The following is a 16605-nucleotide window of genomic DNA, read 5'->3' as shown; positions in this document are numbered from 1 at the left end:
TCAGAATACATACATCACAGTATTTGATGTGAATGGAAAGATCTTGATGGAAGAGACAGAGATTCCAGGAATGATGAAGTTTGAGGGATTAGAGTTTAGGGATTGAAAGGTTTCAAATACAAGCCTGCTACAACTGTTTGTTAGAGTTCTTGCTACAAACACAGGAAATGAAAGGAGCATTTTTGTTCTTTGCAAAGTTCTTATCACCAGCAGCAGCATCAAATTGATTCGCTATTTCCAGTTCATGTTGGAGATAGGGCATTGTCACAGCATTCTCACCTTCTGCCTCCTCCAATGCCTTCATCTGCTCTTTTAAAGCAGTTATCCAAAGACTCTTTAGTTGGTGACAGTTGTACTTCAACAGATTCCTTACTGTGGGAGCTTTTGACATATCTCGTGTATCCGTTACTTTTCCCAGTCCCTCTCCATGTACACAAAGGAAGATACCAGGATATCCAGGCATTTCCATTTGAGTAGGGTCATTCTACAAGTCACAGAATGTCAAGCAATTCATACTCGCAACTTTTCGCGTTCTTCTAATATATTTTGAGGGGTAGTTGAGTCATCTGGCCACTTCATACAATAATTCCACCTATTTATGACTTGTTATTTTAATAACCACCTTACCAGAACCCGTTTAATGACTTCATGCTTCAAAACACATTGTTCAGGCATTGTCCAATAGGCAGGTACCTACAAATGAAAAAAGACTATTAGAATCAACTCTAACGGTTCCTCGATACCTATATCCTCTCTCAGCATTCAATTTGACAGCCGCTAGTCAATGAGAACCAAGAATAATATCAAACATTTCTCATTTGTCTTTTGTGATGAACCAGATTTTGATCCGTGAGCAACCATTGGAATGGGAGTTGGATTAAAGAAATGGGTCAACTACGCCAATTGGGCATATGCTGCCGAGAAGGATAGATCAACCTGTTGTTGCTGTGAATTCGGGTTTTGACTCTTTAGTGTTGAGGATATCCCTGAAATCGAGAATTCAACTTCACACAATCATTAGCTCATTGACTCAATTCGTGGTCTCCAATCTATGGAGCTGAAAAAACATATTGATCAAATCTGTGAACGATACTCCAAGCAGACAACTCCAGAAGAAACCCTCCTTTTTCAACTTTATTCCTATCTTCAGGGTAAGAAAAGATTACATTTCCTCAAAAGTAGAATCTCTTTCTATCGGATTAGGCGATTCGGATAACCAAGAGGAAGCGCGTTCTAAATTAAGGCAATTTTGCTCTGCATTCACTAGTAGCAAAGATACGTTATCGCGTTATGATGCAGAAAAGTTGAATGAGGTATGAATTCGTCAGGATCTGAAGTATAGGAAATGAAAGCGGTGGAAAGCGTAATATCCAAGCATTTTATGTCAAAGAGGCCTACTTTTGGGATGACACGAACACAGCGACCTACTTCCAAACTCAAGGTGCTACCTACTCCAACCCAAACTGTTGAAACGAATATAAATTACACATTAAATGAAATTGAAGGGAAAGATATTGTTCTCCAGAGTGAGGAGGATGTGATTCACCTTCATGCCATCCATTCTTCAGTTATTTTCATGTATATATAATCTACATGGGTTCACTATAGTGATAAGCCAAAGAAGAGCGTCCATCTCTCGGATATCGATTCATCAGTCGTGTTTGTTAGTCATGTTGAGGGAAGTGTTTTGGCTCATCGAATCACGAACTCTGTCATCATGGTCTCTTGTACTCAATTCCGTGTCCATGACTCAGAGAATTGCCTCCTCTCTTTGAACATTCCCAACCACCCAGTCATAGAACATTGCAATCATCTTATGTTTTCCAATTTAATAAAGGATGTTTCGGAAAATCTAGACATCATTCCTATGAAATGGGAAGAAATGAAGAATCAATATAACCAAGTTAGAGACTTTAACTGGTTTCAAACGACTCCATCTCCTCATTGGGGTGTAGAAACAATGCAATCATATGTTGATATACATGAAGACGTCCGTTTGCTAATGAAACGAATGCGTATCCTAACTGAAAGAAAATGTTACAACGAATAAGCTGTATTTAGCCCCATGATGTTTGTTGGATCCATAATTCGTCTGTACGTCCACTATAATGACAACTTTGACACTTCATATTATTCCCGCGGGAAATACTTCATTCCGTACACCTTAAAAACGGCTCCCATGAAGCTCTGTCTTTCCGGAACACCTGTTGAAGCCCCACAGATAAGAGCGAATGATCCAGTTGATGTTGCGACGAAGAAAGTCGCTTCTATTTTTGGAGAGGAGTATTCATCTATTCTGCTTATATATCGGGGTCAACTTCTAAGCAGGCAAAAACGGTTAGCTGACTATCGTTTGTATTTGGTGTAACACTTACTATATAGGAATCGAAGACGGCTCAATTCTGCATGTGCTTGTTTTAGAACATCCAAAAGACGAATTAAGTCCATCAACTTCGGTATCTGCTGAATGTACAGTGGCAAAAGATCCCCCTTCTTCGCATAATGAAGAAGACTATGGAGAGTCTATTACATCATCACTATTTGTTCACATTTTTGGGGATGTGATCCAGTCTTGTCAGCCAAAGGAGCCGATGTCGGTTTCTATCGATGATATAGCGAAGACACTGGAAGATGATCCTTCAATTGTTGCTTCCGCTATTCAGACGCCGTTATTTCAGGACATCTTGTCAGATTTGACTTTTGTTCGGAAACTGCTCCTTTCAAATTCCATGATTCAAAACATTATTAGTGTGAATCCTGGTCTAAAGACATTTATCGATAATGATACTCAATTGCGCGACTTAATTGACATTCTTTCAAATTCGAGTAATTACAGCAATCTCCACAATTTCAAGGCAATGATTCTGCAGAAACTGGAGAAGGGAATAGGAAAGAAGTTAGAGTTTAAAGGATCCTTAGTAGGAATCATTGGGTCGTTTTGATTGCAGACAGAAGAAATAAAATCAACTGAGAAGGATACTGGAATACCGATTCAGTGGGATGTTCAGAACCCGGGTCAGATTAATCCATGGGCGACGAATCCTTCCACTACATCGGAGCGTCATTGTCGTGATGGTTGGAACTGGAGATTGTATTAAGATTAGATCACATTGCCCTCTTATGTCAGATTATCGCCCATCGTCCTGATATTGTGATGAGTTTTATGAAACATACACCCATGTATAAACTAATTGCGAGCTCGAAACCAGGTCTTCTGGGAGAAGTGTGTACACCAGAACGATTGGCATTGTTAGCAAAACCTGAAATGGTTAAGGCCCTAATAAAAGTTGATAAAGCAATCTTAAAGATTTTGCATAAGCGTAAGTGAACTGTTTGTGCGATATAGCATTGATTTAATAAACAGTTCACAAATTCTCTAAAAGCATTTGAATGTTATCAATACCATCCCGGATTTGACTTAAAGTAGAATAGGCTTGTTCAATCAACTGTTCGCGTTCCTCAGGAGAGAGTTTCCGATTAGGACTTATAGTACACACTAGAGGAGAACGAGCTTCAATGGCAACAGAACAGGGACCATCTTCACGAATCGATATAACTTCGAATATACCATTCGTTTCTTGATCACAGTCAATCGTTAGTTGACTATTTGCCAACAGATGACCCGGACATTGTGAGCCCTCCGTATAGTGGGACTGAATCTTCTCGTTACTGAAAGGATCTCCAACAATTTCGGAGAAAAACCTACTAGTCAAACGATCTCTTCAACTACTACCCCATTACGGATCGCATAGTCGGATTCATATTATTAACTTGAATTACATATCTAAAGGGACAGATATAGTACGTATTCTTATTATTGGTGTGATAGTAACACTCATGAAGAAGAGGAAGAAGTGTAGCTGAACCTATCTCATTTAGTAGAATCCATAGAATATACCCTGGAAAGAAGCAGGACTGTGAGACTCGACCAACGAATTCACTTCTTCCTCTGTCAAAACCACTGAGTTGTCAGCAAATGTGACAAGAAATAGAAAGAAAACAAATAGACTATTCATTGTAATGCTTGTTGTCTGTATGTCTTATGAAGCGGAGTAGTTGCAATGAATGAGTATTATAGATAGCATTATCAAATAATACAAAACAGGACAAGCAGTGGAATTGATTGTATTTGTTCACATTTAGAGCATGTAAAGTGAGAAATAACAATAATGAACGTATTTCCGAAGTTAGATAAGCCTAAAATCCTTATTCCTAGGTTTTGCAATACATTCGTCGAAAACGAAAAGTTGTTGTTCTTATTGGAGCAGGAGTGAGTGTAGATTCCGGAATTCCAGACTTTCGCTCTCAAGTACAATCATCCTTGACTAGTAACACAAAGAATGGATTTTTCTCAATTATCAAAGATTATCTACCCTCTAGATACACAGCAGAGGACATTTTTGAATACTCTGTCTTCTTGGAGAATCCGTCTCTATTTTATTCGTCCATCAAACATATCTTAGTGGGTATCCATAGTTCAGTGGTATTATCTTCCTAGATCAAGCTAAACCATCTCTTGTTCATCGCTGGCTACAAACGCTCCAAGAAGAGGAACATAATTTGCAGCACATTTTCACACAGAATATCGATGGTTTGGAATCATGTATTCCTGCTCCTGTGACAAATCTTCATGGTGTGTTGTCAACAGGTCACTGTTTGAAGTGCAAGTAATCTCCTCTAACACTAGTATACTGTAGAAAACCTGTGGACTCGTCACTGTTAATGGAAGCCTACAAGACAGGAAAAGTAGCATATTGCAAGTCCTGTAGTGGTGTTATTAAACCGGACATTCTATTTTATCATGAAGCAGTGACTGAAGATGCTTTGATAAGAATGAAACAAGAGGCGACTTCTGCAGATTTGCTGCTAATTTTGGGGACATCACTCTCTACATCTCCAGTTTCAGATTGTATTTCGTTCTTTTCAAACTGTGACATTGTATGTCTGTTGATAGTGTATCAGTTTCAGATTTCTATGAATCAAACAAATATTCAGATCCAGAACCGCGACATAAGTCCTCCTCTCACAGTTCAGTTGTTGGGATCATTTAGTTCAATCTTGTGTATGGACAAGCAAAGAGCAGAGAAGACTCTAGATACAGTCATTACATCCAAGAGTATTATAGTTTTGCATGTGAGAATTGGACTAGAATTATTTACATAGGATGGAATCGTGAAGAAGCGCAAATACTTGAGTGAATGGACGTTTCTTTAGACAGTGTTTGTTCATATCATGCCTGTGATAGAATCAATTATTTCGCGATTATTGTATCTACCACCCCGTTGCTCCTATTATCGGAATGACGTTCGTTTTCATGGATGTTACTTTGAGATGTATCTATATTCCTGAATAACTATTGTAGAGATGACGGACTTGGAGGGTTGATTCCCTGTGTTCGAGTTCGATCTCAATCGGCTGCGCGCTTCACTATTCTCTACAGTCATGCAAATGCAGAGGATTTGGGATATTTGTATATGTAAATAAGTGTTTTGTAATTCTAAGAATCGATTTCCTTCAATGGTTAGCAAAGTATTTGTATGTGGATGTGATTGGATATGAATATCCCGGTTACGGATTGTATCCGTCATTTCCTTTATATCTATTTATCATTAGGGGAGAAATGAATGAGGACAGTCTTAAGCGGTGTGCCTGTATAACTATGAACTATTTGATTGATAAGCTCGAGATTCCTCCTAAGAATATTATTTTGTATGTCAAAGAGTTAGAGGTGACAAGTAGATATGGTCATTCTCTTGGAAGTGCTATCAGTGTGTTTCTATCTGTTTTTGCGTCAAAGACACGTGGTTGTGGAGTTGCAGGAGTGATTTTACAGGTAGTTTGAATCGGAGGGATCTGAATTGAAGAGTTGTTTTATGTCGATCTATAGTCTTGTTTTTGATTGTCGCTTTAGTGCTAAGAAAGATCAGTACGAAACTGTGGATATTGTGGGTTCAATATATCATTTCGAATCTAGATCAAGGACACTTGTTGTCCAGTGACATTTATCCATGGAATGAGTGATTCCGTTGTTCCCATCTCTCATCCAAAACGTCTCTTTCTTCATGTTCCTCCAGAATTCCGATATCGATGTTTATTTGTGGTTTGAATGTGTGTCGAATGTTTAACTGTAGCCTGAAGCTGGTCATAATAATATTGAATCGCACTGCAAACCTCGCTCGCTTTTTATTGATCATCTTTTGGACTTTATTGTAGGAGATAGAGAGGAGATTCAATGTAGACATATGTTAGTTTTCTTCAGGACAAAAAGTTATAAAATGTACTCTATTGTAGTTGGAACTGTTTGTTTTCAGATAATGTATGGAAGAATATTGTTCTTATATTGTTCAATATCGATTGTATGGATTTGAATAGTGACTTATAATCTACAGGAAATACAAATCTTGTGAAAATCGTATCATGAACAAAAAACGTCAAAAGTGAGAAACTAACATTTCTATAATAATCTAGAAATCGAAAACCTCGTCAGCGATCAGATAGAATGCCTGTCGAAGACCAGTGTGGCATTTCCAATAGTATGATAGTTGGACGTGTTTGATCTGTAGGTCTGCCTTTAGCAAGTAATGCTGACGATATTGATGAAGGAGAAGACTGGGTCAAGAAACTTCAACCCAGTGTACCATCATTTCTGTTATTTTTACTTTAGTCTCGGCGTCCACGATTTCCAAAGAAGAAACTGCGTCAGGGAGCGAACGCTTTGACAAAATTGGAGGAAGAGATACCAAATGTTGTTTCTAAGAAGACTTCACATCTTCCAATGTTTAAAAATGTCAATGAACAGGTAGATTATAAATTGAGTCACTCATGCTTCAGCCATTAGGCGAACTAGAAAAGAACGTGGTACAGTGGGGAGAAGGAATCAAAGATGCTATTCAACGACGTATCAGCTCATCTAGAAAGAGTTCAGTAGATGAAACATTAAGGAATTATTGTGACGCATTTATTCACACTGTGATTCGAATCACGTTAGAAGATCTAGAAGAGGCTCAGAAGCTGGATTTAGGCAATATGTTAATTGATGTTGTAATTCTTGAAGTAGAATTGGTCAAATGTCGTTAATATCAGATTTCCATGATTCAATACGAGCGAAAGCGAGATGACTGTGATGAGTCCGTAATCACGTTATTAGCTTCCTATTTGGAGTATATATGATTAGAGAAAATAATTATTAGTCATCGTATTCAAATGCTAGTTTCATATCGTGATCAACTGATAAGTGTATATCAGATCGTCAATCCTACTTCCAATTTCTCGAATTGGTTATATGGTGAGAGTAAGATTCCTTTTAGTATCTAATTCATAGTTAAAGATTCATATGACATATATTCACTTCAATGTGTCTGGGTAAGTCTATCGATGGCATATGCACTTCGAGGAACAGCACGTATTCAAATCATTCTCTCATCATAACATAGCGTCATCTCAACAAGCTAATCCAATTAGTGCATCACTGAAAACTGCTCTCTTTCTCAATCCAGCATTTGGTCGAGCTCGTATGAATCTGGGTGGGTTAGCAATGACAACACAATCCTATCTGGATGCAATCTACTATTATCTCTCTGCATTGGATGCTGAAGATCCTGTGAACTGCAGAGAGACTTTGGACATGGCATTCTCCCGATGCATTCATCATGAACATTATTTGATCTCGTATAAGCGTCGTAATGGTGGATTGACCCCAAAAGACACACTTCGTTTATTGGGATGCCAGTATTTAATGATTCTGGGAAAGATTTGGACCAAAGTGGATTTGGACCAATTGGATTCATTAGTGAAACTGTTTGATCACAGTTTTAGACTCATTTTTGAGAAGACTGTGGAAGGAGAAGTATGCATTTCTTCAGAGATTCTTGTTCATATGATCGTTTGTTTGTTAATGTGTGTGAGTCTGTGTGAACAGGAGGATGATAGTACTCATCATTGGAAACAATTCTGTGAGAAAGATGAGAATGAACGTCCTCCTATGTTTGTCATAACATCCCGTGATTTGTGTATGTTGTGAATATGGCATTGAATGGATAGATACTCAACGTATTTATCATTGTATCCAATTACTGTATGTGTTTGTGAGTGTATTGATGGATGTGTATGTGAAATATGTTCAACTTAGAACCACGGTTATTTCATCAATCTCACTTGCTATTCATTTCTTGACTTTAAAACAAGAATACATGACAATGACGACAGATAATATTACTCCGATAGCAGTTCGTTTTGAATAGAGAAATCAACAATAGGATTTGAGTTATGATCAACCAATCATTCGTTTCATGGAGCATACAGCTCAATTCCTTCGTTGTTATTCTGATGATCGTGAGATTGAATTTACGCAGGAAGTGGAAGATGCTAACATGGATAGTTTTCCTGAAGAATACAAGTCAGTTGTTGGTATGAAATGTGGATACAGTTTAGTGGTAAGTATGATGAAGATGAATTACTGAACAGATGTCCGTATTACCAAGTCGTAGTTCAGTTGAAGGAATGACCAAAGAAGAAATTGCAGCTGCTTGTCACACAACACTGGTACACGTTTTTACAGGGATTCTGATTGCAAATAATTTGTTGGAAGAGCGTGGAGATGGATTGTATGCCTTCACAGAATCTGCTGTGGTTGATGAAGGAGATGCCGTTGAAGTAGAAGAAATGGCTGAGGTTGCAGAAGACATTGCTGAAGAGACTCCTCTGTCAGTTCAAGATATGTTCCAAGTACCACGTTTGCATATGGTGGAAGAAGAATCAGATCCTGATTCATCACAGGAAGAACAGTCAATTCAATATGATTCTACTCTGATAGATGAACCTCCAATCATTGAGAAAACAAAGGAACCGCGTCGTATACAGACAGGATTCACAAGACAGGATCATGAGCTGATGATTCAGCATTCTTTAACCCTGGATCCTCGGTTCCTGATCATAATGGATGCAGAGAACATCGCAATGAATCATGGATGTCATCTTTTCTTCAGTGTTCGAGGAATTCAACTTGTGAGAGAGTATTTTGAGAAACGAGGTCACAAAGTGGTGGGATTTGTTCCGGAATATTGTATGGATGAACGAAATTGGTCTGAACGTTGGGAAGCAGTCAAGAAGAAGTTGAAAACTGGAAGCGTGGATGAAGATCATTTTGATCGTTCTTCAAGCACTCCTGATGATATGGAAGCATTGAAACGACTGAAAAGAGAGGGAGTGTTAAGCCTTTCACCAAGTAAAGACTATTCTGATAGTTATGCAATTGAATATGCGAAAACGAAGAATGGAATTATAATCACGAATGATCGTTTCAATGATGCCATCAATAAGATAAAGGATGTAAAACTCAAACGTATTACTCAGCGATGGTTAAGAACTTATGTCATTTCATACTCCTTTGTAGGTGATGATTTCATTCCCAATCCTGATTATGAACCACCTGAATATTATGAGATAAATACAGAATAATTGAGAACAATGGCATGATTGGAATAACTAAAAGAGATATGAAACTCATTTCAAGGAGAGTACGATTGATGGATGATTCCTTGTTAAATTGAAATATGTTTGTTTATTGAACTGATTGATTTAAGAGTAATCATTACAAACAATATACAAAGATAGACTAAACATACATAGCATCAATCTCCTTTGAGTAATGCTCTTGAACAACACCTCGTCGTAACTTCATAGTAGCAGTTAATTCTCCTTTACCAACAGTGAATTCTTCAGGAATAATACACCACTTCCGAATCTCTTGAGCACGACTTACAGCAACAGCATTGTATTTACTAACGACTTCGTCCAAATGAGCCTTTACAATTGGATCATTCATTGCCTCTTCAATTGTGGTTGATGACGAACCCAAAGTATTCAAGAACTTCTGGACATCACTAGCAAGAACATGAGTTGATTCTCCCTCTGCATCTGTCTTACATCGAATACAGAATAACATAGAGATAAACTTCCTCTTGTCTCCAATGGCCATACAACAACTGAGAATAGGAGTTTGTTCCATCACCTTTGTCTCAATAATAACAGGAGAGATGTTCTCACCTCCAGCTGTCACAATCAATTCCTTCAGACGACCAGTTACCTTCAGGAATCCATCTTCATCCTTCTTACCCTGATCTCCAGTGTGTAACCAACCTTCTGTGTCCAGAGTTCGTAGAGTTTCCTCTGGTTGCTTCAGATACCCCATCATAGTGATTCGGCCTCGGTACATGATCTCTTGATTCTGAGGATCCACATTTATCTCAATTCCTGGCATTGGTAGACCTACAGTACCAATCTTCCATCTCTGATTCACAGGCGAACATGTACATATTGGTGCTGTGCCTTCGGATTGACCAAGAAGATCGTAGATAGGCATATCAAACGAAGCGAAGAATCGAAGTGTCTCTTCTGTGACAGGTGCTGCTGAGACCACTAAAGTTCGACAGTGTTCAAAACCAAGATTCTGTCGCACAGTATCAAATACCAATTTCTTTGCAAGACTATAGAAGAGAGGTTTCTTAACAGTACAACCATACTGTCGAGACATAGCAGTCTTGTATCCAATATCACGAGCCCAACTTGAAATCCACTTTTTGATTGCGGAGTTCTTAGCTCCAACAGCCTTGATACCTTCCATCATCTTCTCATAGACACGAGGCACTGTAACAAAGATGGTTGGTTGAGCCTTCTTCAATGTCTCTGTCAGAGAACCTTTTAGAGCATCAGGTTTAGCCATGAACACAGTAATAGGATTGCTAATGAGAATCATTGTATCCACATACTGAGCAGCAACATGGTTCAATGGAAGGAATCCAACAATTCTCTCAACACCTTCAATACCAATAGTATCAATGATTCCTTGAGCATTGTAACAACAACTGTCATGTGAACACATCACTCCTTTTGGATTTCCAGTAGTTCCTGAAGTGTAAATCAGAGTAGCACAACTTCCAGGGAGAGTGGCTTCAATTCGTTCATCAATCGCACTATCATTCACAGTCTCTCCAATCTTAAGGAAATCTTCCCACGTATAGATCTTAGCGAACCCATCATCCTTCAGCAGAGGAAGAGGCTCTTCTTGCCAATACACTACAATCGCCTTCAATAGTGGGAGTTGCTCACGAATGTTCAGGATCTTTGTTAACTGCTTACCAGATTGACACACACATACTACTGACTCCGAATGACGAAGTACGTACTCACAAGCCTGTTCGTTGTTAGTTGTGTAGATACCTGCTGTGACTCCTCCAGCAAGCCAAGTTCCATGTAGAGTAAAGTGATATTCAGGAGAGTTGAATCCAATAATACCCACTCCATCCTTCAGATTCAATCCAATAGCAATAAGCGATTTAGCGAACATGGCAGCATTCGTATAGTAATCTGTGTACGTATAGACCTTGTCTTCTTTGCTTACAATAGCATGAATACCTTTGTATTTGCTACAACATCGCTTGAACTCCTAGAAGTGAGCAAAGACAGAGTAATCGCACTTTACAGAGCGTAGTCGGTTCTGGATTGAACATACAGTTTGTATTCCGACGAATCTCGATGACGTCTGTCTTCTTTACTGCTCTGTATTTATCAGGAAGAGAAGGAGAACTATTAGTACTCATTGATGATACTAAAACTATATTTGACGGTCCATATACTCTTACGTCATCGTATGACAAATAGCGGTAGTCGCGGGAATTTACCATTTTTACCAATGTATGACATGTGACGTCATCAGATGAGGAGATGTCATCATTAACACTCTTTCTTCCTAGAATGTGGGTTCTGCAATCTTTTTCAGGGTAACATACCACGACAGATGTTTCGTTTTCCAATTCAATGAATAAATATGAACCATTTTGGTCATTCCAGAAAACATACATATTTCACATAGGAAGCTGTTCTAGGCGTTTTCTTAGTTCTTCGCTAGTGTTTAGGAAAGAGATGTATGACATTGGTATTTACTATGAACATACATAGAATAGCATGCCCAATGACTACGTTTTCGTTGGTGATTACCGACTTGAGGAAACACTGGGAGTTGGATCTTTCGGTAAGGTGAAATGTAAGATCCGGTGGGGGTCGTTTAAATGGTAGTGGCAACCCACATGAAAACTGGTATTAAAGTGGCAATCAAGATTCTGAGTAAGGAGAAGATCAAACAACTTGAGATGGGTTCAAAAGTGAAGCGGGAAATCCAAATTCTCCGGTCATTCAAGCATCCTCACATTGTTCGTCTGTAGAGATTCGCTCCTTTTCTTATTTCAAGATATGAGGTGATAGATACTCCAACTGAACTGTTCCTTGTTATTGAGTACGTTCCAGGTGGTGAGCTTTTTGACTACATCGTTCGACGGGGACGAGTATTCATTTTTGATTTGATTTTCCCTAGTTACCTGAGAACGAAGCGCGGCGTTTCTTCCAACAAATCATTAGTGGTCTTGAGTACTGTCACAAACATAATGTTGTTCACCGTGATTTGAAGCCTGAAAATCTTCTTCTTGACGAAAACAACAACATTAAGATAGCTGATTTCGGACTTGCCAATTTCCTCAATGATGGATGTTTTCTGGATACTTCGTGTGGTTCTCCCAACTATGCTGCACCTGAAGTGATTTCAGGCCGAATGTATGCGGGACCAGAAGTTGACATTTGGTCAAGTGGAGTGATTCTGTATGCTTTGTTATGTGGACGACTTCCTTTCGATGATGAGAATATCCCTTCATTGTTCCGTAAGATAAAGAGTTGGTGATGAAACATATATTCATGTCTAGATGGGTTATATCGTTTACCAAACTTCCTCTCTAAAGGAGGACGAGAATTGATACCAGAAATGCTGATGAATGATCCTGTGAAACGAATTACAATTCCAGAGATCAGGAAAGATCCATGGTTTCAAGTTAATTGTCCTCCTTATCTATCAATCCCTTGGGAAGAGTATCTGATGAAGAACAAGTGAGAATTGAAGGAGTGAATTAGACATAGTACAGTACATTTCAATCAACCGGAATTCTTTGAAGGACTGATGAATGGTCCATTTAATGGAATGGTACGTGCTGATGTTATTAGTGCTATTACAAGTGATCATATGTCACCTGTAGAGAATGATTGTCATGACTGATGGTTAGATTAAAGTCACTTATGAATTGATGTTAGATCAGGCATTGAAGAAGGAAAGACAGAATCAAATCCGAGATTCACAATTGGAGGCTGTGGAGGAGCCGTTAACCATTTCTAGAGGTAAGTTGTATATGACCAATCATTCCTTGATAACTAACAATTTGTAGTTCGTAATCAAGATCTCTCGGAAACCAGTAGGAATAGATACTTCTGATAATATTCAGATGCAAAATCGAAACGGTGGTTCTTAGGCGTGCAATCAAGAAAGGATGCAGCTGTGATTATGATTGAGGTGTGTAAGACGATCTCAATGCTTGACTATGAATGGTATCAAGATAATGAGTAGGAATCGACTCTATTAGTGTTAGATATAGATATCGCATTTGTTGTCGACAGATCGTCCAATTAGAACATCGAAAACATATAACAGAAATGCGCCTACAGTTATACAAGGTTCAAGAGCATGCCTATCTTTTGGATTTCCAAAAGATGCAGGGCAATGTCTGTTCGTTTATGCATATGTGTGGAACTGTTATTGATCAATTGCAGAAGGGTTTATCAAGAAATGCTCAATTGATGGGTGAGAGATGGATTGAAGGCTGATGTATAGCACGTGTAACAATGAAAGAAGGATAGCTTCTTCGATTGTGTGTATTGTATTTGTATTTAGCTCTCTTTTCTATTCTTTTGTTAATTCTGTTTGTTTGTCCTGATACTATGTATGAAATCCTATTCTAGCTTTTCATTGAATCCGATCCTTGTCTTCGTATGTTTGAAAGAGTCATTGCTTCGTTCCGACGATTGTCTACTAAAACAATGCAACTCGGTATCCTATCGCTTTTACTCGTGGTGTGCAGTTCGGCTGCAATTGTTGATAATGTGTGTGTTGCCATGGACGGATCCCAGACTTGTTCTACAGATTTGTCTTCTACACAAACCAAATTTGTTTCAATTACATCGAATCAAGCGAAAGCTGATATTCAAGTCCTTTTCTGTCCTCCGAGTGCTTTGATCGCGTTGTTCTAGAGTGTTTTTCTCATTACTAGTTATACCGTCAAGTTTCTTGTGAATGGAATGAACCATGAACAACATACTTTTGAACATTCAGTTACTCCCTCAACTACTGATTGCGTCTCTGTTCATAGTAATGTCTATTCTGATGGAACAAGTGTATGGAACGTGATGCAAGGAGTGTATTCTATCGTGATTTCTGTTCATGATTCTACTCCTTACGCTCTCTTCTCAACCTCGTATTCTTTAAGTGTTATTCGACCAAATTCTCTTTCTCTTACATGTGAAGGGAAGATGACCGATGGAGCAACTCTCGAGTCTCAGACTCTTACGTCGACACCCATAGTCTTATCCCTTTCTTCTATCAAGGCTACATCAGTCCGTTGGGTTCTTGATAATGATTCATTATATGCATCAACCACCTCAGCTCATCAGATCTTTGGAAGTGATAGTGCTTCTTCACTGACTGCGGGAACTCATACTCTCCATGCTTTTGTTTACACAGATCGTTATGGTCATCCCGAGTATTCTATTGGACTATCATTTGAGTTAACTCAGAAGGTGGACGAACCGACCACACCTCCACGAGTTGCTCCAACAGTTCCTCCTGCTAATGAACCAGATGGAGCTTACTGTGGAGATGATAACTGTGATCCTACAGAAGACTGTACCAGTTGCTCTCTGGATTGTGGTATCTGCTCACCTTACTCTTGTTCTGCTACATATTGTTCATTAGATCTCTGTCAGTGTGCAAGCACACATCACCCATCACTCACTGATGTTAAATCCATGCCTCAATTTGTGGCAATATCATGGGATGATGCTCAAACTCCTACCACATTTGAATACATGATGAGGGTATCTCGAGAGTCTAATGTGATTCCATCTTCTCTCTCTGATCCATAGGCTAGAGATTTCTTTAATTGTAAACCCAAGATGACCTTTTTCACCCAGACAAATGATAATCAGTATCAGTATACCAAACAGTTGTATTTGGAGGGTCATGAGGTCAGTATCCATTCCATTACACACTCTACTGGAGCCACTACTACGAAAGCTGAGTGGGAACGAGAAATTCTCAAGGCTCGGGAGTATATAGCGAAATATTGTATTGATTTTCTTGAAATCTGATCAATAGCTGGAATTCCAGAATCTGAGATTGTGGGTTTCAGAGCACCTGATTTGAAGTACAATGATTGGATGTTAGAAGTACTTCAGGAGCGTGGCTTCTTGTATGATAGCAGTATTCCTACTGATACTCTGTATTATCCCTACACACTCGATCAAGGAGCTATTGAACAGTCATGGCGTGGTCGTACCATCACATCACCTCATCCTGGCTTATGGGAAGTACGAATAGATTGAGATTTCAATAGTAGGTCCCTCTTCCTTCAATCATTGATTCGAATGGTCAGGTCATCACAGTTCAGGATCCTTCAGGATCAACAGAAGAGATTCTTGAATTGATGAAATACAATTTCGGTATGTATTTTGGAATGATAATAATATGAGATCTTCATTACAATGGTAATCGATCACCGTTTTTCATTCCTCTTACAGCAAGTTGGGTACTTCAATCGGAAGAGGAACGTACTGAGTTATTGGAGTCTCTTCTTCAATACATTACATCAAAGGAGAACATTGTATTTGCTTCTGTAAAAGAAATTGTTGAATATTATAAGAACCCCGTTCCTATGAATGAGTTATCGTCATCCAATTTCAAATGTGTCAGTTCTACTGTTACGTATTAGTCATATTCACTTGTTCATTAGTCCGATTACTTCACTCTGTAATGGTCGTGAGATCAATACCTGCTATTACTCAACTGTGATTCATGATTCAATGAATGAGACGTAGAGAAACTTCCAGACTTGTGAGTCTTGTCCTGACTACTATCCAGGGAATGAACCCACTTCTTCAACGATCCCTCAACCAGACACTGATAATCAGTGGGATGGTGTGCTCACACTGACGAATGAGAGTTCGTGGGATGGAGGGTTCTGTGTGAGTACGTTTATCAACAATCCAACTGTGAAGGCTGCGAATAACTTTGTGATCACTCTCTCCACGAAGAATTGCCAGATCACAACACTCTGGGGATTGAAAATCACATCGATGTCGTCAGGAAAAGTAGTACTCGGTCCTGATCGTTCTGTGCTTATCAAACCAGGCCAAGTGGGTGATAGCATTGACATTCATAGTAGACACACTCAACTTCTGGATTCTGTGGCAAGTCGTCCTCAAACTATTCTGTCAATGGTGTTGTTAAGCTCATTAATGAGAATCTGTAAAAATGTGTCTGTTTGTTTCTACCAAATAAGGTTCCAATTTATCGCATTTCAAATCTCTGCCAACCTTTTGTGTTCGGAATTGCTATTTGTTCTGTGTTCTTTTCGAGACTTGTACAATATATCCCATGAGTATTGGACTAGATTTGTGGAATGAAAGATAGAGCGTTCTGAGAATAGCAATTCAGTTGTATCACCGGGTTAAATACAC

At 38.9% G+C, this 16605-nt stretch overlaps 8 protein-coding genes across 8 annotated transcripts; 5 read left to right on the top strand and 3 right to left on the bottom strand.

Moving 5' to 3' along the window:
* Nucleotides 1-127: 127 nt before the first annotated feature.
* JH06_0680 (hypothetical protein) lies at nt 128-861 on the bottom strand (the record flags this gene model as incomplete). Its single annotated transcript, XM_014673708.1, has 5 exons — nt 128-484; nt 517-592; nt 623-693; nt 725-777; nt 810-861. 5 exons carry the CDS (start codon nt 859-861, stop codon nt 128-130), a joined length of 609 nt encoding a protein of 202 aa, XP_014529194.1.
* Nucleotides 862-2591: 1730 nt separating this feature from the next.
* JH06_0679 (hypothetical protein) lies at nt 2592-3328 on the top strand (the record flags this gene model as incomplete). The annotated part of the gene is made up of 3 exons (XM_014673707.1): nt 2592-2918; nt 2949-3075; nt 3105-3328. 3 exons carry the CDS (start codon nt 2592-2594, stop codon nt 3326-3328), a joined length of 678 nt encoding a protein of 225 aa, XP_014529193.1.
* A 37-nt stretch (nt 3329-3365) lies between these two features.
* JH06_0678 (hypothetical protein) lies at nt 3366-3762 on the bottom strand (the record flags this gene model as incomplete). Its single annotated transcript, XM_014673706.1, has 2 exons — nt 3366-3702; nt 3734-3762. 2 exons carry the CDS (start codon nt 3760-3762, stop codon nt 3366-3368), a joined length of 366 nt encoding a protein of 121 aa, XP_014529192.1.
* Nucleotides 3763-5232: 1470 nt separating this feature from the next.
* On the top strand, nt 5233-6274 carry JH06_0677 (hypothetical protein; the record flags this gene model as incomplete). Its single annotated transcript, XM_014673705.1, has 9 exons — nt 5233-5333; nt 5363-5476; nt 5503-5577; nt 5614-5709; nt 5740-5833; nt 5865-5945; nt 5975-6100; nt 6132-6209; nt 6239-6274. The coding sequence occupies 9 exons, from the start codon at nt 5233-5235 to the stop codon at nt 6272-6274; spliced, it is 801 nt and encodes a 266-aa protein (XP_014529191.1).
* Nucleotides 6275-7089: 815 nt separating this feature from the next.
* Nucleotides 7090-9456, top strand: JH06_0676 (hypothetical protein; the record flags this gene model as incomplete). The annotated part of the gene is made up of 8 exons (XM_014673704.1): nt 7090-7160; nt 7191-7291; nt 7322-7402; nt 7434-8009; nt 8041-8074; nt 8129-8225; nt 8256-8432; nt 8464-9456. The coding sequence occupies 8 exons, from the start codon at nt 7090-7092 to the stop codon at nt 9454-9456; spliced, it is 2130 nt and encodes a 709-aa protein (XP_014529190.1).
* Nucleotides 9457-9613: 157 nt separating this feature from the next.
* JH06_0675 (hypothetical protein) lies at nt 9614-11597 on the bottom strand (the record flags this gene model as incomplete). The annotated part of the gene is made up of 3 exons (XM_014673703.1): nt 9614-11128; nt 11159-11443; nt 11475-11597. 3 exons carry the CDS (start codon nt 11595-11597, stop codon nt 9614-9616), a joined length of 1923 nt encoding a protein of 640 aa, XP_014529189.1.
* A 364-nt stretch (nt 11598-11961) lies between these two features.
* On the top strand, nt 11962-13731 carry JH06_0674 (snf1-related protein kinase catalytic subunit alpha; the record flags this gene model as incomplete). The annotated part of the gene is made up of 11 exons (XM_014673702.1): nt 11962-12040; nt 12073-12214; nt 12245-12338; nt 12368-12719; nt 12750-12930; nt 12961-13072; nt 13104-13215; nt 13263-13289; nt 13320-13437; nt 13470-13675; nt 13706-13731. The coding sequence occupies 11 exons, from the start codon at nt 11962-11964 to the stop codon at nt 13729-13731; spliced, it is 1449 nt and encodes a 482-aa protein (XP_014529188.1).
* A 180-nt stretch (nt 13732-13911) lies between these two features.
* JH06_0673 (chitin deacetylase) lies at nt 13912-16397 on the top strand (the record flags this gene model as incomplete). Its single annotated transcript, XM_014673701.1, is given in 9 exon segments — nt 13912-14111; nt 14142-14982; nt 15013-15214; nt 15245-15456; nt 15486-15588; nt 15619-15850; nt 15879-15933; nt 15964-16365; nt 16377-16397. The coding sequence occupies 9 exon segments, from the start codon at nt 13912-13914 to the stop codon at nt 16395-16397; spliced, it is 2268 nt and encodes a 755-aa protein (XP_014529187.1).
* Between the last annotated feature and the right edge of the window lie 208 nt (nt 16398-16605).

Source organism: Blastocystis sp. subtype 4 (assembly GCF_000743755.1).
Source record: "Blastocystis sp. subtype 4 strain WR1 chromosome Unknown seqid_0031, whole genome shotgun sequence".
NCBI lineage: Eukaryota > Bigyra > Opalinata > Blastocystidae > Blastocystis > Blastocystis sp. subtype 4.
The sequence above is the reverse complement of the archived record's forward strand: the minus strand, read 5'-3'. Positions and strand labels throughout refer to the sequence as shown.